The sequence below is a fragment of the Lipophrys pholis genome (assembly GCF_963383615.2).
Source record: "Lipophrys pholis genome assembly, chromosome: 2".
In the NCBI taxonomy this organism is placed as follows: Eukaryota; Metazoa; Chordata; class Actinopteri; order Blenniiformes; family Blenniidae; genus Lipophrys; species Lipophrys pholis.
This window is the reverse complement of record NC_137636.1, coordinates 18,003,059-18,026,934: the sequence shown is the minus strand read 5'-3', so window position 1 is coordinate 18,026,934 and position 23,876 is coordinate 18,003,059. Positions and strand designations below refer to the sequence as shown.

Below are 23,876 nucleotides of genomic sequence, written 5' to 3'. Positions count from 1 at the left end.
ATGTGTCACGGGCGGTTACTTCTGGTCAAACATGAGTAGATTGCAGCACCAACAATACGAGAGTAAAAAGGGATGGGGATATGGCATCTGAATATATGCCGCGTGTGCTCATCCAGGCACTTTGCAGGGAAGCTTCATGTGGCATATGTTGTTGTGTCAAGGGACACTGTGAGGCATTTTGTTGGAGTTGCATGTGAGGACAGGGGCTTGTTTCTGTACTAACACTTGGGTAGACACATAATTAAGCTTAGTGTTGTCTTTCACGTACACAGCCCATTCTATATCTTTGAAGGTTTAGGGGTTATTAGTATTCAGATTAGAATAATTGACATTCGTCGCAGTTGTTTGAAATGATTTCACTCTCTCTGATCTCAGTATAGAACTCCTCAAATCTTCCAGAGCCACATGGGCAAATCTGAAGTATTCATGCATCCGACTAAAACACATGACCTTGTCCATCCCAATTACATTTATAATATATATTTCATTGCATAATGCAAATATGCAATCGTAATTTTTTTAACATGTCTTTTCCCTTTTCTCTCTTTCCAGCCGAATCATGTGGCGGCGTAGTCCAAGGTCTAAATGGAACCATCGAGTCACCAGGCTTTCCCCACGGCTATCCCAACTATGCCAACTGTACGTGGCTGATAATAACAGGGGAGAGGAACAGAATCCAGCTAACCTTTGTCACATTGGCACTGGAAGAAGACTTCGATATTGTATCAGTTTATGATGGACAGCCTTCGCCTGGCAACCTAAAAATGAGGTGAGATATTTTTCTATCATTTAGAGTCGAATCTTCTTTTTGCTCTTGTGTTGCTCTGCCTGTTCCTCTGTGTCTCTCTCCTCCCTTCTGTCTAATCTCTCCGGACCTTCGCAGTCCTGACCCTGCTCTCTCAGACTCGCCTCATCTGTCTGATGAAAACAAAACGTTGGCATTTGTACTGAGCATTTTTCTTTTAAAATCTGAGATTCAACTGTTTTTTTTATTTTTATTTTCTATATTTTAGTTTTTTATTTTATTTTTAGTTAGTCACTTTTTTATTTGACTTGATTCTTCATGGTGGGGATTACGAGCTGGACAAAATTAATTGAGATTCAACAAAGCAGACACCGAGGCAATTCAGTAAGTTGTCCGTTTTGTTGTCTGCCTAAGAACTCTATGTTCAGTCCACTGGGATAGAAGATGCTTGATTAACGAAGATGTGATTTCGTGCAAGTGGAAAGGCAGCACTTTTTTTCAAGTTCGAAAAATATGTTCTTGTTCTTGTTTGAAGGCATAGATGTTACTGCTTACAAAAGTATTTTGTCAACATTTTCTGTTCATTATTGAATTTATACTGGCACTGAGGCAAGGATGCAGCATATAGAAGGAATTCTTTGATGTTATTGTCTGAAGCCACTAATGACCAGTTTCACAATACAATGCTTTAATTGTGTTTATCTTTATCAACATTAAAGCTAAATAATGATGCAGTTTATTCATATAACACCTTGGAAAAAGTTGCAAAGTGAGTCTCATGCAGACAAAAGCCCACACCACAATGCCTTGTGCTATCAAAAACAAAGTGGTCTAACAAGCATTTCTCAGATTGTCGTGTCTGTCAAACTGATGACTTCACCTACATTTAAAATATGTGGTCCTATCTGTAACAAAATAAAAGGTCAGGAGGTGACAATAAATCATAGCAGCACGTGAATGAGTATATTCACCAGTCGGAGGTAAAGTCCATACATTAAATTCTAATGAAACCCAAACACCAAAAAAGGCAATGACTAAATATAGCCCGTTTTCTTTCTTTTTTTACAAATAATCATATTTCCTTGACAATGTGTCAAACAGGGTAAATAGAGTAATACCAATAAAGGAACAAGATAAGCAACAGAGAAGAAAGTGTCTAAAGGCCATTCGTGTGGGTAGATGCAAACCAAATCGATTTTATGATACACAATTCAGCACTGATTCACAAACTCCAAAGCTGTGGTTTTGTGGCTATTTTCAGCATCAGATGACTGTTGGCCCGTGGAGGAGAATATTCTTCATATGTTCTTTTTTTAATTTGTGAATACTAAAACCCTTTTAACTGAAAAAAGAGCTTAAAGCTTGGACGCAGTTTGCTGGACTTGGTGAGTCAACACTTCAAAGGCCCCCAGGTAAAGTACAACAATCTCCTGTTTTACAAATAATTTCTTTTATATTTTTTCTGTTATCTTCATTTGTTTACCCTGTTCACCATTTGTACTTTAGTTTGCCTAATTTAAAAGTCTAATTCTATTTAACACAGATAGAAATTCTACTCAACTCACATTCAGTTAGGGGGTTATCAAACCACAATATCTATATTTTTTTTGTTGATAGATAACGTGGCTCATGCACTCTTATAAAGTTTAAGTTTCTTTTGTTTTCTCTCAATTTAGGTTTTTGTGCATTTGTAGAAGCCCAATCGATTCGACACCCCATTTAAAAAGCTTGGGCCAGAATATTTTAGAACTTCTCTTTTCATTTATACTTTCATTTATTTGCTTCATCCTGCAAAATCTCACCGATCACAGAAGGAATTCCTTTACTTCTTAGACTTCCACAGTTATACAGTGAAACTTTTCTACACCCGGGGAGCATCAGGGGGTTTAAGGCCCATAGTAATTGTTGTGAGGATGTGCACAAGCGGTTGCTTTCACTTTCCCCACCTGAATCTCTTGCCGGCAGAGGAATTTGAACCAGTGACTGGTTACAAGCTTGCTTCACTTGCCTGAAGGCCACCAGGGCTGACACTTCGCCGGACAGCTTGAAAAAAACCCCCAGTTCAGATCAAACTGAGGCCTGACTAAAAACTCCTCTATATTTCCACATGAAGACAATCACACTGCAATATTTGATGAGCTTCTTTTTTTAATATTCAGAGTTAAATATCACAACTTGATCAGCATGCATAAAATCTAGGTTTAACACCACTATCTAGCACTAATTAGAATCTTTGCTCTCTCTCTTGATTGACAAAAATGTGCGAGAAAATATAAGCCATTGATGTGTTGGCAGCATCTCTTTCTGGTGAGTGGTAGGCCTGTAATATTGTTGCAAAAAGGGTAGAGAGAACAGCATCTGAAGAGCTGGCAAACTGGGAAGCTTATTCATAGTGCTCTGCTTGTGTGTAGGAGGGATGAGCTGGGAATGCACCAAGTAGTGTTTGAGCCTGGTGGTGCAGTTATGGATAACAGTGGGTTTTTCCTTGAAAACACTACATAGCTGTATTATGGGTCAGTATTTGAGTAGTAGACTTCTTATTTTTTTTTTTCATTTTATTGGTTGCATGATAATAGAGTTGACTGTACAGGACGGTGGATTTGTATAGACTAGAGGCTTGCTGTGAATCCTTTTTATGCACAGTGTGTTTAGATCAGGATCCTTTCTCCAATTCTTTACTGAAAAAGCCATAGTTGTCTGAATCACATTCATTTATGAAGTTAGAATGTGAAATGATGACCCACATCAACATAGAAATAAAGAAGGCAGGTCCAGGATTCAACATTAAAACAAAATGCCAAAGTGTGCAATATGGTAATAAATGACCCATACACTTTTCTGGAGTTACAATAATATACTTTATCATGAAATATTATCACTAAGAAAAATGTAAACACAGTCTAAAGTGTATCATAGTGTTTTTATCAAGTAAAATAACGTTTGTTCTCAATCCAAACTGGTTTAAAAGCAACACTGTCAAGTTCAAGCATGGTCTTTAGGTGCATGCCAGATGCTGCCCATGTTAACTCACATTTAATCCAGTATATCTATTTTGCCATGCCTTTGGAACAATGTGAGATACACAGATGTTTGGTTTCATTACTGCAATATCTTACTTGTTTACTGTGTTTTAGCTGCACAACAGCAGACACGAGTGTGAGAGAGAGAGAGAGAGAGAGTGAGAGAGAGAGAGAGAGAGAGAGAGAGAGAGAGAGAGAGAGAGAGAGAGAGATGGTGAGTTTGTGTTGTTTGGCCTCACTGATCCGTGGTCGGATTCTTTCATAAGATAGGTTGAGTCAAGGGACTGCCTCACAGCACAGATTTGCTCAGCTATTTAAATGTTTTTTTTCTTTCCCCTCTTAAAAAGTCAAGTCTAATTTGTCAGTATAATGAGTTTGCTTGGATTCTTCAAGAAGAATAGCAGGTATATGAAAAATGAAAAGAATATTAAATCCTATTACGAGTTCTGACTGCCTGGACTTGCTAAGATATTCTCTGAGGTTAGACATACATTCCATGTGTTATCCACAATACCCAGAGGTTATCATTATAAATCCAAGGCGTGCAAAATCCTTTATTTTTTTTATTTTTATCACCTTCTTTTTATTCGATGATGTATTCGCACGTGTGAAGGATTCAAGGTTACGTGGCTTCGTGTAGCCTTTACAGAAACTGACCCCCAGTTCATTGTAATTTGTTCTAAGAAGAACGATTCATTACAAGGTTTAAAAAAAAATAAAATAAAAAAAAAAAGTGCTGTAGATAACTACTTTGGCAAGTGAGCTGACAAGAGGTGGCATCTGTAACCTTTTGTCAGCCTGGTGTCTGTGTCATTGACAGTAATTAGCCTTAGAGTTATTCAGCGCACACTTTACAGGACAACAGAGTTTTTTTATCTCCTCGAAAGCCATCAGTGGAAAATATCAATTGAAGATTAGTGATATATTTCACTGTGAGAAAATTTAGGACCAATGCAGAAAGCAATGTAATGTTACTTTTTTCTTTTAAATCAAATAACTAAATGCTAAATGGAATTATGGCATATTATTATTATTTTCAAACATCTTTTTTTTTTTTGTGTGACAAGTTTTACATCGCACTCAAGGTGTTTCTGGAGCATTTGAATTTACATGCAATTCTGTTTAAGTCCTGTTTTATTTGCATGTCATCAAATCACAAGTCAGCTCAGGTCATCTGACAAAGCAAGTGCTAACCGTGTCTTTCCATATTAAGTCTATAGTAAGACACTTTGGAGAGAAGTAGCGTCAGTGGCCAGCCACCATCCTCTATCTCAAACACTATTGTGGTGGGTGGTGGTGGCAGTAAAATACAGCAGCACAGAAATGGAGAAAACAAACAAACATGTGGATCGGTGGCTTCACCAGCTACAAATCAGAAACTTTCAGTTCCACAGATGCCAGCAGAAAGGTACAGGTAGAGGCTGCATGGGGAGAAAGTGCAGCGAGTTACTGCAGTGAACTCATTCCCAACGTCATTAAGATCAAGTGACTAAGCTGCACGGCAGAGGCTCACTTTCTCCCGAGCTCAGGCCTTCTGTTGATGTTAGCATTTCTTTGAATGGTGCAGAAATAGCTGAGGACAGGCAGCATAGTGCTGTATTGAAACCACTGGCCAGCCTTCTTTTGTGCCTCAGGGGCCTCCCTGGTGTGTGTCACTGTGGGCAAAGCTTTGGCTCAGCTTCAGCTGAGCGTCACTTGCTTTCAAGACACGCTCCCAGTTTTGCATATAAGATAGTGACTTATGTTTTTACATAAAACATTTCACCCTTTTTCATATAACAGCTGAATTCAATTATTCTGCTGTTGCCTGCTCTCTGTCTGAGCTCTGCAAGGGCAATCGTCAGTTGGTTGACCTCAAACCTTCTCCTCCTCTTAGTTTCTGGCTGAATGGCCAAAGACTTGCTGATATGAACCCATCATGCTGCCCACATGGACAGTGGGTTGAAGCCAAGAGGAGCTTACTGCCCTCTCTCTGTTAACAAAGAGGAGCAAAGAAGACACAGGATGAATCTTTCTCCCGCAGCCACCCCTCTGAACTGCCCTCGGACCTGGTATGTGGGGAATGCTGCAGTCTCATCTATAAAAGAAAAGGCTGACCCAGCATCTATGGCCTCTTCTTACCAACGGCAGCTGTGCGTCAGCAGCAGTAACTACTCCATCCCACTCACTCTGATGACTGGTGTCAACAGTGTGAAAAAAATTATTTTCAGAACTGAGATGTTTCTCTCTGCCAGACAATACTGCCTGCTGCCTGCTCTATCCCGGTATCTTATACGTGGAAAGAAAAACACTGTGTTTTTCTGCATTGTTCTTTCAAGTGCTCCGATACTCCTACAGTCAAAAATCTGGACAATAATATAAACAGTAGAGGGAAACATAGTATATACTAATGGAATATTGACTGAAATGTCTGCTATAATAGAAGCAGAGCAAAGAATAGTAAAATATTGCTGTAGCTTTAAGGTTTCCTGTACTACCTTCATTGTGAAATCTGTCCCCACTGGAGTCCATTTCTGCTGAGCTCCACCTCACCGTCCCCTCAATGTGACAATAACTGAAATAAAACTTTTTACAGCTTCCACTCAGACTGCAGGGTGTATGTGTCCGGTGTAGTTTTGGATTACTTTAAAGATTTTCTGTTTCGTGCTTTCATTAAACTTAGTCTGCTTGTAAAATACAGGCCTTTTATTTATTTTAAAGGGACATTGATTTTTACTGTCTGTGATGAAGTATTTTTTTGTGTCCTTAACTGACATCATGATCATCATCATTTCAACTGAAACCAAGAGGGGAGAATATCATTTTGCGTCCTTTTAGTGTTTTCAGGAATACACAAATGACATAATCCTCATGAGGAGGAGGTCAGAGAAAAAAAAAAGTCCTTCAAGGAAAGACACTGCACTTTGTGTGAGTGTGGGAGTATTTCATCTTCATTGAGGGCACCTAAATCTGTCAACACACCCACATTATGGAGATCTATCTGAAATATGGGTATGAAAATTGATCCCAAATTAAGTTCGTAATAAACCTTGGTGTTTATGAGATGCCTGTTATGGTTAGGCTGGAATTAGGGCGAAAAAAAGGAGTAGAGTAAATGCTTAGTGCTCAAAAGTGACAGGGACAGTGCTGCAACTCGGTTTGAGAATGAAATTATAACATTGCTGATTGTATTCACGGTGACCACAAGCTCTTAACACAAACATGTTAAAATGTTTAACCTAAAGCTAATGTTCAGTACGTTTTAGAAAGTACTGAATTTTACTCGATCCCAATACAAAAGATTCACATACATTTCTAAAACCTAACTTAAAGATAACAAGCCCAAAAATCCTGTGTGAATGAAACACCTGTCTTCCTTTATCTTAAAAAGAGAAATGAATCAGTGTTGCAGATTAAGGCAGGGGAAGGTGCTCTGGAAGATAAGAGCAGCAGCACTGAGACCTTTGTTCCCACCTGGAGTGGCATGGGTGGGATGTAGGTGTGGAGATGATCACAGAAGTATTTAGAAGCCAAGTTTTGAAGAGACTTTTAGGTACAGGAAGCCACTCTAAATGTCACACAGCCTTTGATAGGGAGCCAGTGGAGAGGCTCCTGGGTGGCAGTGTGCTGTCAGAGTTTCGGCCATGCGGCAACCCTGGCAGTAGCAGAGTTATAGACATATGGGAATCTGTCCAGCCTTCTCTTAGGCTGTCCAAATAGGCTTCTACTACAGCCATGCAGATAAAGTATCACAAAGGTATGAATGAGGGTATCCACAACAGAGTTTGCAAGTGATGGCTTGTACATCTCAAATAGAAAAAAAAAAAATCAATTTTGTCAGGAGTTTTATACATAATGTGGCTCAAATAAGAAGCGGAATCAAAAATCACTCAAAACGCAGTCTATTGCAGGGGGAGCAGATATCAATCAATATGAGTAAATCATGTTTCATTTGACGGACATCCATTTAATGTAGGCAGATGATGAGTGTCAGAAGAGAGAGGTGATTGGAAGGTTTTTAGTGTCACTGGAACAGACTTCACAGTGAGGTCCAATGTATCTCATTATATGACCATGGAAATGCAGGCACACGCTGAAAAATAGGTATCCATGCATTGAGTCTTGGTCTAACCCTCGGTGAATGAGGGCAAGTTAGAAGTAGACTTTCCCAGTTTTAAGAAATAAGCTAAAACTTGGATCGAGGCAACATCATGTCAAGATGCTTGCTCATGCAAGTGAGTAAAATGTAACTGAGAGGTTAAACTGAATGACAGTGTTACCGAAGCATGAATTGATTGCAGTAAGAAGATACTTTTTCACTTTAACACAATATTAAACGTAGATTGTTGCTGAAGTTTGTGGAAAACAGTACATAACAGAATTGAGTGGATACATGGGCAGTAATGGACAAGCAAATTTGTTTTTGTTTTCGGAAACCTTTTTTTTTTAACATTAACCAGCCTTTCATATTAGTCTCTGTAAAATTCAATACTATAATAAGAATGTGTCACCATATGTGATTTTACGGCTCTCATACTTTGTGTCTCTGAATCAGGGAGATATTATGGAGTCACGTCAGAGGGTACAGCGGGGCAAACCATTGACATTCTCACTGTCATGCACCCTGCAGCTCTCGTGTCAGTAGCTCACTTTGTTTTTACTGCAGCTGTGGTACATGGGGCGTTTGCACAAGTAGTTTGTCAGGCACAACTTGAACCTGTAATTTCATACGTTAAGAGATACCCTTTTGATCCCAGTAGGATTACATTTTTTTTTTTTTTTTTTTTTTTACCTTTTATTTGACTTTCTCTATTAGAACAGTCCTTTAGAAGACCACAAACATCAAATTTAATGTATTTCAAACAGGGTGCAAAGATAACTGACCTTCATAAGTCAATATAAAGACAGAGGTTATTTGTTTTTCAAACTCTGAAAGAATCATGGATTTTCTTTTCTTTTTTCTTTTTTTTTTGGTTGTATTTAACCTTTATTTAACCAGATGAGTCCCATTCACATTCAGTTTGAAGGTTTTCTTTCTCAAGGAGGCCTGGCCAAGGCAACAGCAGCACCACCAAGCTACAATTGCATTTTAACAAACATTAAAACATTAAAAAAACACATACATCATAAAAGACATACATTATAAAAGACATACATTATAAAGCACACACATTACAAAATAAACAGCAATAATTTCAGAAGGTCTAAACATCATAAATTAGCTAGGAAGGAAACCCGTTCCACACACCAATTGAATCTGCCTCCATACATTCACCACCGACACAAGAACACCCAAAGAGAAGTTTAAACCAACCATTATTTTAGAAGTAATGTATGTTTACGTTATGTTTGTCTTATCAAATCAAATCAAACTTTATTTATATAGCACTTTTCATACATTCTGTAGCACAAAGTGCCTCACAGACATTATCTTTAGCTTAAAAATCAAACATTGCTTCTGTTTCTCAACAGCTTTGAATCCTTCTTAGGACATTTTAATTTTATTTTACACTATATACTGATGTTTTTGACATGGATAACGTATATGTATACAGTGCTGTGCAGTGCATGAGTATAATATAATATGATGAGTTCAATATGAGTACAAATACAGACACAAACTTAATAAACACGGGGGACTTTGAATGAACGTTATAGCATGTTGCATCCAATAAGAACATTTTGTTTGGGCCTAAGACTGCTGTAGAACCCCTGAATCTCCACCTTTAGCAAGCAGACGTGATAGCAAACTTCCAAATGTAATGCTATACATTCCTATTTAAAGTTATTTGAAGGTTGATTAAACAAAACTTATTTATAATAACTGCAATATTTAGGTTTTAAAGTATTTATTTATATGTATTTCTATTTATTTCTATTAATATATTTAATATTTAAGTTTTTTTTGTAGGTTGCAATTTTTAGATATAAAACACACACCATCGGTAACCGATGTGCTTAGAGGCAGAATACTTCCTGTGCATCGTACTTCATTTGAATCAAATAAGAATGTAAGACTTTGCCAAGATGGTTCACTTGATCTTTCTGTTGGTCATTTTATTTATTACTAAAACAATCAAACTACGGCAGAAATGCTCAAAATCAGTGTTCACTGGGGCACGTGTCTGATTTTAATTTCTAATTAACTCAAATACACCGATACATACACTTTTCTGAAAAGAAGGTGTCGTCACTTGGAAAGTTGTAGTGTAAACAGGGCCTTAGCGTCAGACTGACTCAATACTGTTGACACTGGGACTCTGTGGCATTCATACCATCTGTATCGGGATTCCACGTTCAGTAAGGCTCTCTGACCACTTGTATAGCTCTCGTTCTACATTTAAGGTCATTGACATGGTGCAGCAGGAATCTTTGGCCACCGAGACGCAAATCATAGAGGGTACCATGTGTACCTTGTCAGTGACCCACATAGAGTCAATTTAGTGCAGGTCTGCCTCAGCAATGTAGGGTCATTTTCATCACGATGTTTTACACTGTGTAATCTCTTTTTTGTTTGTCTTTTTACATGTATCATCCTCCTCCTGCCTTAAGGCTTCCCCGCACTGTGCGATTTTAACAATCTTTAGTAGTCACAGCCTCTCACACGGCACGTAACGAATGTAAATAAGTATGTCCGCAGACTGTACGAACACACGCTGACTCGCGGGCATGTGTGTGTGTGTGTGTGTGTGTGTGTGTGTGTGTGTGTGTGTGTGTGTGTGTGTGTGTGTGTGTGTGTGTGTGTGTGTGTGTTGTGTGTGTGTGGGGGGGTTGTGCAGTCGCCTTCATGTGTACTGAAACATGTACATAAACGGAGCCTCAGCGTTGTGGCATTGATGTGTTTGGAAAGAAATCCCAAAAACAGAGAAGGAGGAGACTATGGACACGGTCGTGGCTCAGAGAAAGAGGACAATCTGGAGGGTAATGTTGCAACGGGAGGTTGAAGTAAGTCTTGTTAGCAACTATTAGCATCTACTAGCATTTTACGTTAGCATCTACTGTTGTGGTCTTTTATTTTCCAACAAAACACACTGTATGCAAACGAAAGACTTTGTTTCGTGCAGGCTGCAGGTCACAGCAGCAGCTGACATAGTCATGCCACTTTGACATTTCCCAAATATCTGACACAGTCCGATAGTGGTCCCGGGCTTATGTCCGATACTTCGGCCGACCTTGAACTGTGCACAAAGCCCAATCGATTTGAGCCGCGATCGCATATTTTACAACTCTTCTCCCAGAATCCGATCTTTCGTCTCAGACGGCCAAAAATCGTGCTGTTTATGGGAGCCTTTAAATCTCAAACTTACATTTTGTGCTTTGAAATGCAGGTATGTCTTAGCTTTGTTTTCCCTCCACACAAGCCGTTTAGAAATCACGACACATCTTCAGAGACCACCACAAAAGAGTTTTTGTCTTGACTTATACTGATTAGAATCTTTATTTTGTGAATTCTCTCTGTGATTGACTTCTCAGACTTTGTTATACTGACTTCACAACTGCACTGCCAACTTTTGTCTCCCTGACTGTGTGTTGGACATAACTGATCAGGTTTTAGCAAAGCATTTTGATAAGCAATGTGTCGCTACCTCTGACACTTTCACTTAGCTCTGATGTTCGATTCACATGATATAACTCATGGAAATCTGATTACATGGATAATATGGTCATCACCACATTTTTTATGGATTTTTAATTGCTGATGAATTTAATATGAATCATTTTAAACAAGTATATAGAGGCCGTGCAGTTCACTACATACATACATATTTTTTCCAATAGATAACTGTCATTATGCAAATTATATCTAGACCATAAGATAAGTAGAATACATGGGAATTCCATTATTTTGTGACGATGTGTAGCTACAAGAGACACCTTTCTTCAAATTAGGACGATTCATGAAATTACTTTGAACTTAGTTACAGTCTCAGAAACTTTCTTGTCAAAACAGTTTTATTGCTAAACATGTGCCTAGGCACTTTCTACAACTGACTATCAGTATGTGGACTACTCCCCTCTATATCATATTACAGAGAACCGAGTTTACATGTTTGTTGTGGCTTTATCCCCCAAAAATTTTAATAATGGGACTTCAGAGAACAAGTTTATTGTCCATGACAAGGAGGTATGAGAAAAATGGACTTTTCTATCATTTTAGTCTCTGTGCAATTCAATACTATAATTTTCTATCATTCTATCATCATACACATGGAGGAGGAGGAAAGAATGAAGGTTATCAGCCAGGTTTTATATCTTGGTTCGAGACAAACAGACAAATTCCAGAGAACTGTAAAGACAGAGAAAAAACTATTCCGAACATGAAGAACCCGAAAAGCCAAGGTTCAAGCTGTATTGTGTGTGCATGTGTCTGGTAGAGAAAGGTACCATTCTTTCAGCACCTTTGCACAATGCAAAAACACGCACGCACGCACGCACGCACGCACGCACGCACGCACGCACGCACGCACGCACGCACGCACGCAGGCACGCACGCACACACACACACACACACACACAAACACAGAGGTATGAATACAGTATACACACTGGTGTTGGGTAATTTCTGCTTCATTGGCCACTAACTTAAACTTCCTGACTCATTTATTCTTCTGTCAAACACATTCTCCGGCCTCCTCTTTCTCTGCTTCTTCTATTCCCGTCACTTCTTTTGTTCTTCTATGTTTCTGCTTTCATGCTGCTGGGCTCTTTGTACTTCTTTCCTTGTACTCAGTTTCACTGAGATTGCAATATACACATGTTTGCATGGACTTTAAAAAGCTTCCATGACAAAAAAAGTGATTAACAAAAGAAAAATAATTCTGATTTAAAAATATTGAAATGAGAGTGTGAGAAACATAAGAAACATACGAAAGAACAAAGTGGTGTAGAAAAAAAAAAAATGAGGTTCTACAGAAATATTCAAGCTGCAAAACTAAATTGATTCAAAATATAATGTACAATAATCTGAATCAACTCTCTTGACTATCAAGTTCAAAAACCTGAAGGCACAACATGTCTGAACTGATGAAGCCACTTAATAAAAGGTAAAACATGTTCCAAGACATTAAACCATGTCCAGTTGACTGGATTCAAATGGTTTGAGGTGCTAAGTTAGATACACTGTTTACTTTCCGGAAATGAAGTAGTCACTGCACAATCTGTATTGTACTATAGAAGTCCAAAGATCCCTCTTTACAGCCGCAATCCACTTCTCTTGTGGATATCTTGTGTGATATCATAAAAGTTATTCCTTCATGATTTCATCTTCACATGATATCGTTTCAGATCCCATTAACCCATTCTGAAGTGAAGTATTAACATGCTTCAGTGCTCATAAAACTTTTGAGAGACTTCCTACTGTAAGGAGAGGGATTGTGCATCAGGTAAATGTCAATATTAGCAAAAGACAAATTTGGTGAATTTCCTGTGGACGAAAGTGATATGAAGAGTTTATCTGGAAGGAAAGGCTGCACGATATACTGCCAAACAAGTCTAATAATCCAGCTTTAAATTATTTACAACTCCATGTGACCTCATGTGACGCCAAAGACCTTACTGAAGCCTGTTTAAACTCAATAGAGTATTGAGCCTTACCCTAGGTCTTATTGATCATTAACATAAGACACCATAGTTCATTAGCATATAAAACCTTGTGTGACACACCTAGAGTTTAAAAGCCTGAACTTCAAACAATGACAAATTCCAGTTGTCCTGATTCAAATGCTTTGAGACTCCAACTAAAGCATTCAACAATGACTAAAGTGACTTTCTGTGCCGGAGCATCGCGGGGCGGGGCGGGGCGGGTTTTCGCGCGGTCCGACTGAAAAAGTTGTGGATGGTACGGAAAGAAACCGTGACCACCGACTACGATTTTCCGCTACCCCTCCGTTGAGGTACCTAGCACCTAGGAACGGGTCTGTGAGGAGGAGTGACAATGCAGCCGCAACACAACATCGCGGTCTTTTAACGAGATACAGACGCTCCTCTCAGGAACAGGAGGAGGAGATTCAACAGGAGCTGGACGCTGCTGTTCACAATGAGAAAGTTTAACCTGAGTCACAGAGAACAACCCCGCCTACATTTTTACCGTACTTTCTGTGGTGGGACGGTGCGACAGAGTTGGTCCTGGGTGCGCTTTGCCGTACAGTAACCCCCCGCTCTGCCCTGCTCCGACACGTACTGCGCGGTGGAACAGCGGCTTAACAGAGTCGTCTACAGTTAGCCGCTGGCAGTGTAGGTAACCGATTTAGGCAGACCTCTATTTGTCTGCACTTCAGCAGATTTCTTTTTGAAGTTGAACTAAATAAACCCTTGTGTGCTTTTGTCTTGTCTGTTAAACTCCCAGTTCATTTTTGGATTCCTTTACGAAAACAACTCCTTGACTTTAGACTTTTTATAATAGTAGAGCCCTGGAGAGTCCCTGTCCTGCATGTTTAAGACCATGTTAACATGATTTTTCACGCTTTTTTGTTTTAGGAACGTTTTGGTTTTAATGACAACGTTATGAAAATGATGTCCGTTTACATAGAAATGGCAGAAACACTAGAAAACAATGTAGTTTTCACATTGGACCACGAATGGGTGCTGTTGTTTGTTTTCGTAATGAAACCATACAAACATGCCTGCAGAGAACAATATGCAATTTTTTTTTTTAAAAAAGGCAAGTACACAGACATTCGTATGGCAGCCCACAAAGTTGGACTGGTATTACGGTGCTTCTCAACTATGAAAACGACCAAGTCCCACACAACAATGGCTGCCTCCACCATTGCTATTATTGTCTATCTACTCACACACGTGTAGAATAACTATTTTCAATGGATGTGATGCGTATGCGCAGTAGCATAATTTTCCACCGTCTACACAGAGCCAGAGGCGGATCATATTTGCACATACTGTATATATTCCACCTTAGGAGCGATGTTTTAAGAGTTGTATTTTTAGTGGCTCCGAGTACCATTGTTGTGTAAACAGACACCCAAAACGTATCAAAGATTTTGCATTTTCATTTGAAAATGTTGTATAAATGGAGCCTTAGATGTCTCTCTGCTTCAACATAACTGAATATATTATTATGTCCTCAACACGTTCTTAAGAAAGATCAGTAACAAGCCCTTCACTGCAGACAGCTGTGTTGGCTCAGGAAGAGACCAAAAACATTTTGGATAAGTGATATTCAGGACTGAATAGCCCTGCTCCAAAATATACACTATGAATAAATCCTGATATTGTTGAAATAGGGACAAAAAAGTAGTTGATGTGAAAATAAAGAAGCTTCTTGTACAAGATGAGTTTTACTTCAATTTGATACTTGGAACTTGAGGGACTCGAGTTATGACCAATTATATGGATTATTAGTAGATCATATAAAAACTCGATTCATGCAACCATTACAATATGTCATAAAACAATGTTTAAGCAAGATCCACAATCAAGTAAGTTCCCACACGTACCTCTGGCCTGGTACCTCAGTCTTTCCTACAACTCCATCCCTTGTCTTTTGGTATTTATTTTAGGGTAGGTAATACAAAGTGCATGCTTCTATGAGAGTAAGTGTATTTCAATTGACCTGGATTGAATTTCATTCCTTCAAGTCTTTAATATTTAACAGGCTTTGGTATTTAACCAAGACACATTTTTTGGGTTATCTCCTATTTATTTTTGTCTCCATGTAAGCTGGATTAACTAAACACACAACTATTGATTGTGATCATGATCTAAACTTGGGTGTAGCGGGAATATAACTTCATTTTGAGTTTTGGCTTCTGTCAGAGGAAATGAGAAATATCAAATGAAATGCATCTAGTGACAAATTGTGTTTGCAGGCATCATCAGGGGAACTCACATGAACAGACACCCACACAAACTCTAGACTACCCTCAGTAGCTGTGGAGTAAAATCCACACTTTTCTGAGGAAAAATAGGCCAACACTAGATAACCAGGCAATGGAACTAATCCAGGAGTACCGCTAGGGAAGGAAGGAGAGAAGTAAAGAGAGAAAGAAAGTGGGGGAGGGATGAAGGTAGGACTGCCGGGGAAAGGAGAGACGCACAGGCATACAAAAAGAAAAAAGAGACATAAGACCAGAGAGGGGACTGAACACACACACACACACACACACACACACACACACACACACACACACACACACACACACACACACACACACACACACACACACACACACACACACACACACACACACACACACACACACACACACACACACACACACACACACACGCGGAGGATGCTAAAGCTAGTCGAACTAAGACCTTCTGCGGTTGGTAGTTTTGTCCGTCTGTCTGTGTCTTATTGTATTCTTGATAATTCGTTAAGCTGCTTCAACTTGTCACCAGCACATCAGAAAGTTGAGTAGAGTTTCCCAATGTGATAACAGTTGAGGGAGCATAGAAAGTCAAACTCTGCACGATTCCTGTCGTATACCCATTTTGATCTCCTTTCCTTTCCATCCTGTTTTGTATCCAACACGTTCGGCTGTCTGGACTGATTCCACAGTGTGACTAACAAGTTTGTAGGTGTATTTGTCCATGTGGACTTTAAGGAATACTCCATGGAGTTTCAAACACTCCTTCATCCTGCAGGTTTGAGAAATAATTTTAAAACGTGTGTAGCTGGATGTATTATGAAAAATGCCAGCTGTATTTAACAGCAGCAGGTACAATAAATTCAATTACATTTGGTCCTGTTGCATAATTCACTTCTCTACTGTTTGCATTAAGGGTCAATGTGATCCAGATTCTAGGCATTCACTTTCTGCAAAATGCAGCAAATATGACTGTATATGAAGCTATGAAGTTTAATTCACCAATTTATTTCAATTTTTCAGGCCTTGTAGTATTACTCTACTTGTGGTAGTTAGAAGCTTTTGATTTAGAGTATTTAGTTTGTCTGTAATTGTCACAACCATCATTTTTCCTTGACATTTGCTCAGGCTTTTTTTTTTTTATCTGAACTTTTTTCCTTTGCACTTCTGTAAAAAAACCAAAAACAAATAACAAAAAGAAAAAAAATTATATATATATATTATATTATATTCCTTCACTCTCATCCTGTACTTGCAGCTCAGTCACTGTTTTTATCTCTGTTAGCTTATTTGCCAAAAGTCAAAGCATAAGCAAAGTCAGCTGGGACCGTCATAACCCTCTTGTGTTTTTTGAAGGACTCACCAAGTACAGCTCGTTCCCCAAATTCCAGTGCAGCTCGGAGTAAAATGTCACAAGCAAAATGAATGTGTATTATTGTCCTAAATGAAGGGGACTGAGCGAAGCTGCGGTTGCTTGAAGCAGGCTCCGGACTGATGCTGAGTTCAGCTGTCGGGCTGGACTGCAGGACTGATGAGAACATTTAGATCTGCAGGCCTCCTGCCTCAGCAAACACCTGTTACTGCTGAGAAACGGCAGGGGGCAAGGGGATACAGAAGGGGAGATGAAGCAAGGAAAAGAAAAAGTTACAGGTAGACAGGACACAGGGGTGCGTGTGTGTGTGTGTGTGTGTGTGTGTGTGTGTGTGTGTGTGTGTGTGTGTGTGTGCGCGCGCGCACTTGAAGGGGAGAACTGTATGCCTGTGGCCACAATTTCAAGCTGAGATTTCCTTAAGTTTTCTCAATGAATTGTGTCTTTTCTTGACCTGCTGCAACGCCATCTTTGATATTCTAGAAACCACATTTGGGCAACTGTGGTTTGGAAATGAGTGGAAATGGTCTTGTTTTCGTGTATTAGTTTATTCTCTGTGCAGAAGTGATACCTTTTATGGAAAGTATATTTTAAAGATGTTTTCTGGTAGATTAACTAACATTACATTTGAACAATAAAAAATGCAAGAATCTCAAAGGTAATTGAAATGCACTCGTATTCATGTCACACGCTGTTTGGGAGAAATACAACATACATTCATGAATCCATCACAAAATATGTTCATGCACACCAGGTAATAGCCTTTTATCAAGCAAGAGTGAAGAAGAACAACAAAGAACCACGCCACACTGCCATCCTTAGCAACTGAAACGTGAGTTTACTGATATAACTGTAAAAGTGCAGCCTTGCAGGGAAGCTATGTTTGTGAATGAGCACCAGCAAAGGAAACATCTTGGTTTACCAAATTGAAAATAAAAGGAACTCACTTAGAACAAAAAGCTGATCCCAGCACATTCAGCAAATAAACACATCTGTCTTTGTTAGACTTCTCAGTTGGAAACAGCCTTTGATCAACATGTCTGCAGAAAGTTTGGCAACAATCTGAAGTAAATTGGACGATTTGCTCTGCAGACTCAGCTTTTTGCTTTCATTACTACAGAAAGGCTTGGGGAGTAACGGACGGAGGTGGGTAGAGTATCTCAAAACTTTACTCAATTAAAAGTACTCTTACTTTAGCATATTGTTTCTTTTGGTAAAAGTAGAGGGTAGGCATCCCCCCAAAAAATATTGGACTAAGAGTAATAAAAACCTACTCAAGTAGTGAATATTTGCTGAGTAACCTCTTCAAATTCAGATATAATAAAACAATATAACCTTTAATGAGGCCGCAAACCAATACACATTTACAAAACAACACGTTACGGCAACTTTTGTCACATCAAGTTGGTAATATCTCATTTGTAAACTTGTTTTTGTGCCCAAATGTCCACGTTTAGGAAGACAGAGCCGACAGTGTGTAACACAACTGTTCTTTTTCGTTGAATGTAAGCGAAACATTGGTCGTATATGAGGCCAGCTCTGAATGACCGGTGTCTTTTGTCACAATTGTTGTTGATGGTGGGGGGGCTTTTCCTTCGCACATCACTGCAGTCACATGACTGTGCTTCGTTTGATTGGCCACATGGAGTCAATTAATGCAGCCTTTGGCAGAAGCTCCACCACTAGGAGAAAATAATGTTTCTTTTTGACACATTCCAGTCAAAAGTGATCTCGCATTTATCCTTCAGAAATGTACTTGAGTAAAAGCAAAAAGTATGTTGTATTAAAACTACTCCATCAAGTACAATTTATCACTACTGCCCACATGTGGTAACAGATTACATCTAACAGCGTTATGTGATTAAAATATAATTTAAAAAAAAGGAATCCGTTACAGTACAGGGAAAAAATGTGTAATCCAAATGTAGTTTATATTATTTATTTATTTTATTTTTTAAATGAAAATGAGCCTTACTTAAAAATAGGGCTTGGCGATTTGGCCTAAAAAAAATAAAAATAAAAATCTATGATTTTTTTAAAGAAAAATTTGAGTTTTGATTCGATTTTCAATTTCTTTTCTCAATGCACTTAAAATGACTGGAGACAGCAGATATATTGTCAAAAGTGCAACTTTATTGCTGTGATTGTCTTCAGAGGTAAAATGCATATAAACAATCCCAAAAGAAAAAGTCAATGAGGTGCTGTCATTCAACAAATTCAAGCTTTAACCCAGGTTCAAGCAAAAGTGCAACAGCAACTACGGAAACCCACAAGGAATGGTTGAACGGAACGGGCAAAATGCCCAAAAACTCTGGGAGAAGAAAACTAGAATTTGAAAAATATAAATATTTTTTTCTACAAATTCAATAAATCGATTAAATCAACTTTTTTCCCAGCCCTACTTAGAAATATTGAATTTTAAAATCCAAATAGATCCATGACAGAAAAAGTGCAGTCTGATACTTGATGCCACCAAACCAAAACTGTGGGCAAGTGGTACCAACGTGATTGAAATACATGTGGAGCCTCGAGCAGCGTTGGAGCGCAAGCACACTTTAGCCTCGAATAATAAACCAACATCAACTTCACATCCTGGGACTCCATCTTAAAGAAACATGTAGAGGTAAGAAAACTGTGAATATATGCAGCAATACGCAGCAACTTCCAGGGAACGTTTGTTTGCATGTTAATTTAGAAGCTCATGGTTTTATTTTTACTTTTCTGAAATTCAATACAGTGACGCCTGATTCAAGAACACTGTGGGCTTTCTGTATTTGAATTCAAGTTGAATGTTTCTTAAAAACAATATACTAAGCAGGTGACAAATCTCTTTTACTCTTTTACCTTTATTTATGTTTGGTATTAAGTATTAAAGTAATCCAAAAATAAGTCATTTGTTACATTGTTTTAATTTTATATATATAGTATTATTATTTTCTATTTTTTTTAAATGTGCAAATGACACTGTGTGTCCTGAAGGGCCACAGTCCCACATTGAGTGGCTGTGTCAGGCTGTTATGACTCTTCCTGCAGAGTTTTGCGAGGGCACATCTGTATTCAGGTGCATTGAAGTGGGAGACATCTGAATCATGCAGGACCTTTTCCCTTTAGGACCAGAATTTGACACTGTACATTGATTTAAAAAACAAAACAAAACGATAAACAATCTGCCAAAAAAGAAGAAAAAAAGACCGGTGCCTTCTCCGGGTAAAAATCCAAATGACGTTGTGGGCGACCATGATCGTGCTGTGACTATTACTGTAGTTTTGATGAGCTGTCAAGTACTACTGTTTTTACTACTTTTATTACTATAATCAGACAAGCATTGTGGAAATGGAATATAAAATGAAATGACATATCAGCAATAAGAAGAACGTGTGAAAAGTTTCACCGTTGTTTAGCAAAAAGAACCATGCTCATCTGTCATTATTAAAACCCCATCATCAAACTCGTTTCTTACCAACAGGAAGCAGTTTTTCTGGTAATTAAAGATACTGACAAATAAAACACAATGGAAAAAAAGAATGGACCGGAAACAAACATTTATGATAAAAAAAAAACGAAACTTGATCTTGTTTTAACACAGAAATATATTTAATAATGATAATATATTTATATTACTGAAAGAAATTATCTTGGTATTAAAAAACAACAATCAAACATTGTTGAATATATATATATATATATATATATATATATATATATATATATATTTTTTTTTTTAGTTCTCTGCTGCTTTGCTTTTAATTGCTTGAACACATGTGACTGACAGCTAATGTGTTTCCCTGCAGCAGAAAGTATGATTGAGATCAGAGTTGAAGGGCAAAACCATCCTGTATGGCTCGTACTGAATGTTTGACAGTCAGGTCAACTGTTGTAAAAAATACCTATACAATGAAACACTAATTCTGTAAGTGTGTGTAATACTTAAAAATAATAATTAGCTTTGAAAAGAAATAATGACCCAGATTTCTTTCATCATTTTTAAATCGGTATTTATGACACCAAATGTGCCAGTGCTGTTTTCCATTTCGCTTCATGTGGATTTTTCTTTTTCTTAATTTCTTTTTTTAGACAGGGGTGTTTTCCAATAGGCCGTGTCCACATTCATTGTTAATGTCTCAGCTGTTTCCAAACTTCAAAATGTGTGAAGCAACCCGTTATCTATTTTAGATGTAGACAATACATTTTTCATTTTTTTCATGATTACTGCAAGATGGAGTTAAAAAAACAAACAAACAAAACAAAAAAAAAACAAACAAACAAAAAAACTTTGTTTGAAATAATCCAATATATATATATATATATATATATATATGGAGCTGTATGTAAAAATACAATATACACTACTGTGAAAGGTTTTGCTGTCAATCTTGATTTACAGAGTGCTTCTCGTACAGTACAATGCAGCATGCTTCCTATGTGAAAGGCCTTCCCTTCACCCACAGACATACGGTCCTGTCCACTCTGTCCTCACAATGCACTTCCACTTCCTCAGTCTGAAAAAAACATTAAGTGGAAAGATAAGGCTGTCACTAGTCCTTGTAGCCAATCAAAACAACGCTCATTGGTTTCAATTTCACACTGTAGTAGTACCACAGTCCCAATTATATAGCCAACATTACTGAGAAAACAGCTAATATCTCAGGGTATAATGATGTATTGGTAGACCTGGGTATCATGGCAGTCCCTCCTGCAGCGTCTTGACGTTAACATCATAGAGTTTGTTTGGGATTACTTTAAGAGAATAAACAAACAAAAAAAAACCTGAGCCAGCCAATATCCAAATAAAAACTGTGATCAGCTCTGAAAGGAGTTTTCAGAAGGATACATATTCAGCAAGAACCAAAATATTTGTTTTCTTGAAATATCAAACACGCGAATAGACTTACTACTGGCCAAGAACCTTTTTTACTTTAAAGAGAAACTCAAGTGCAGAACTCCAGGGAGGAGATTGGAAAAAAAAAAAAAAAGAGTGAATATACAGTAGGTGGCTGTTGGCTTTGCTGCAGTCCTCATGGCCACTTTGAATTTCCCACCAGTCTCACAATAGTTGTTGGACACCACAGGGGAAAAAAGGTTTGTTGCTGATGATGTGTCGAGAACAAGCTGCAAGAACTCTCAAGCCAGGACTGGGACTGTGAATGAAGAACAATTTCCTTCTTTTCTGGCAGCTGTAAGTGAGAGAACAAATGTCTCTGTTCTTGCAGGAGCATATATAGACATGTCTTCTGCATATCATGGCTCCTTAGCAACACTTGGTCCTCAAGACAACCTGTCGTGACTTATTGCCACTTTTGAAAAATAAGAAATAGTATAAATATACATTTGTATCGTAATTGTGATATTGTTCTTCTTTTATAGGTTGAGGTGACTAATATGACTCATAACATAAACTCTTCAGTTTGTCAACTAAAATATACTTTATGTGCTCACTTATCAAACAAAAAGGTTATTGATGAACAGTGTTGTCACAGTTACCTTGAAAAAATAACTAGATTACTGATTACTAGTTACTTCTTTAAAAAAACATAACTTAGTTACTTTACTGATTACTTGTTTTTTTAAGAGTGACTAAGTTAGATTACAAGTAACTTTTTAGACACTCTGCTGATCACTGCCTGGCCTCCTCCTGATACATAATTAACCTTTGACCTTCTTTAGTGTATTTATATCTGACTCACAGTTTTATTATCAGATTTTTACTATTTACTCATGTCGGTGTAGTCTGTTGTTGCACTATTTATTTATTTGCTTGTTTGTTTGTTTATTTGCACTGCCTGCACTATGCAACATTTTAATTGCTGCAATAGTAACGCAGAGTGACTTGCATAAGTAACTTTAATCTGATTAGTGGTTTGGAAATAGTAACGCGTTAGATTACTTGTTACTGAAAAAAGTGGTCATGTGAGAGTAACACATTACTAGTTAACGCGTTGCCAGCGTCACTGTTCATGAATAGCTGGAGCAGTTAAATCAGTTCAAATGTGTGAAAGGGCTAAAATAACTAAGACGGCTTAAAAAAAAAAATGAAACAGTAAAATGTAAAATATATACAAATGTAAAATATAAAAGATTTTCACATGTGCCTAAAACATCTGCAAAAACTTTTTTTACACTATTAATTTGAATTAAAAAAAAAAAGTGATCTGAATAATGATCTTAGTGTTGATAAGGTCCTCCTGATTATTCTCACCATCCACATTATACTGAAATATTCATGTAACTGCTGTTATGTAATGGCCCCGCAGTCTGATTCACATGTAGTGAACTACACCAAAACAATGAGTTTTCTGCAGGCATAAATAAATTATCACATATTCCCTGTAAGAAACAGCACTGAACTATCAGCAAAGATCCACTTAAATTGAGATATTCAATTCACCAGCTCTGTATAGTGACTACTATTTCCTCTTATTTAGTTCTATCCCTCAGGGTTAGTGCTGATTTATATTTTACATTTCAAAACATCATACTTTATAAGATGTAATGTGCACAGGCATTCAGACAGGAGGCCCCTGGCACTCCTTTGCACACTGGCTGACTCGCGGACTAACTGACTGGCTGAGTGGCTGGCTGTCATTTTCAGAACATCTGAGCTGGCATTTATCCAGAAAATCTCCTGCTGTTTTTGCCGCCCGTAGGGTATTTGCTGAGTAGTAATATGGAATCTAGACTTCCTGAAAATACGGATAAAAAAATTGTTTGTTTGTTTCAAACACATCAAGGTGGAAAGGCTGGCTGGGAAAAAGCCAGAGTTTGAAATGCTTCCAAAAGAGTCTTTGTGTGTGTGTGTGTGTGTGTGTGTGTGTGTGTGTGTGTGTGTGTGTGTGTGTGTGTGTGTGTGTGTGTGTGTGTGTGTGTGTGTGTGTGTGTGTGTGTGTGTGTGTGTGTGTGTGTGTGTGTGTGTGTGTGTGTGTGTGTGTGCGTGTGCT

At 38.1% G+C, this 23,876-nt stretch overlaps 1 protein-coding gene across 1 annotated transcript in view; it reads left to right on the top strand.

Annotated features, from left to right (window-relative positions):
- LOC308106645 (CUB and sushi domain-containing protein 1-like) overlaps positions 1-23,876 on the top strand; it is a gene marked incomplete at both ends in the record, with an annotated part of 411,609 nt that overhangs the window by 96,692 nt on the left and 291,041 nt on the right. The window contains one exon of the mRNA XM_080458503.1: positions 553-769. Coding sequence (XP_080314629.1) covers positions 553-769 — 217 coding nt within the window. The remainder of the gene's footprint in view (positions 1-552; positions 770-23,876) is intronic.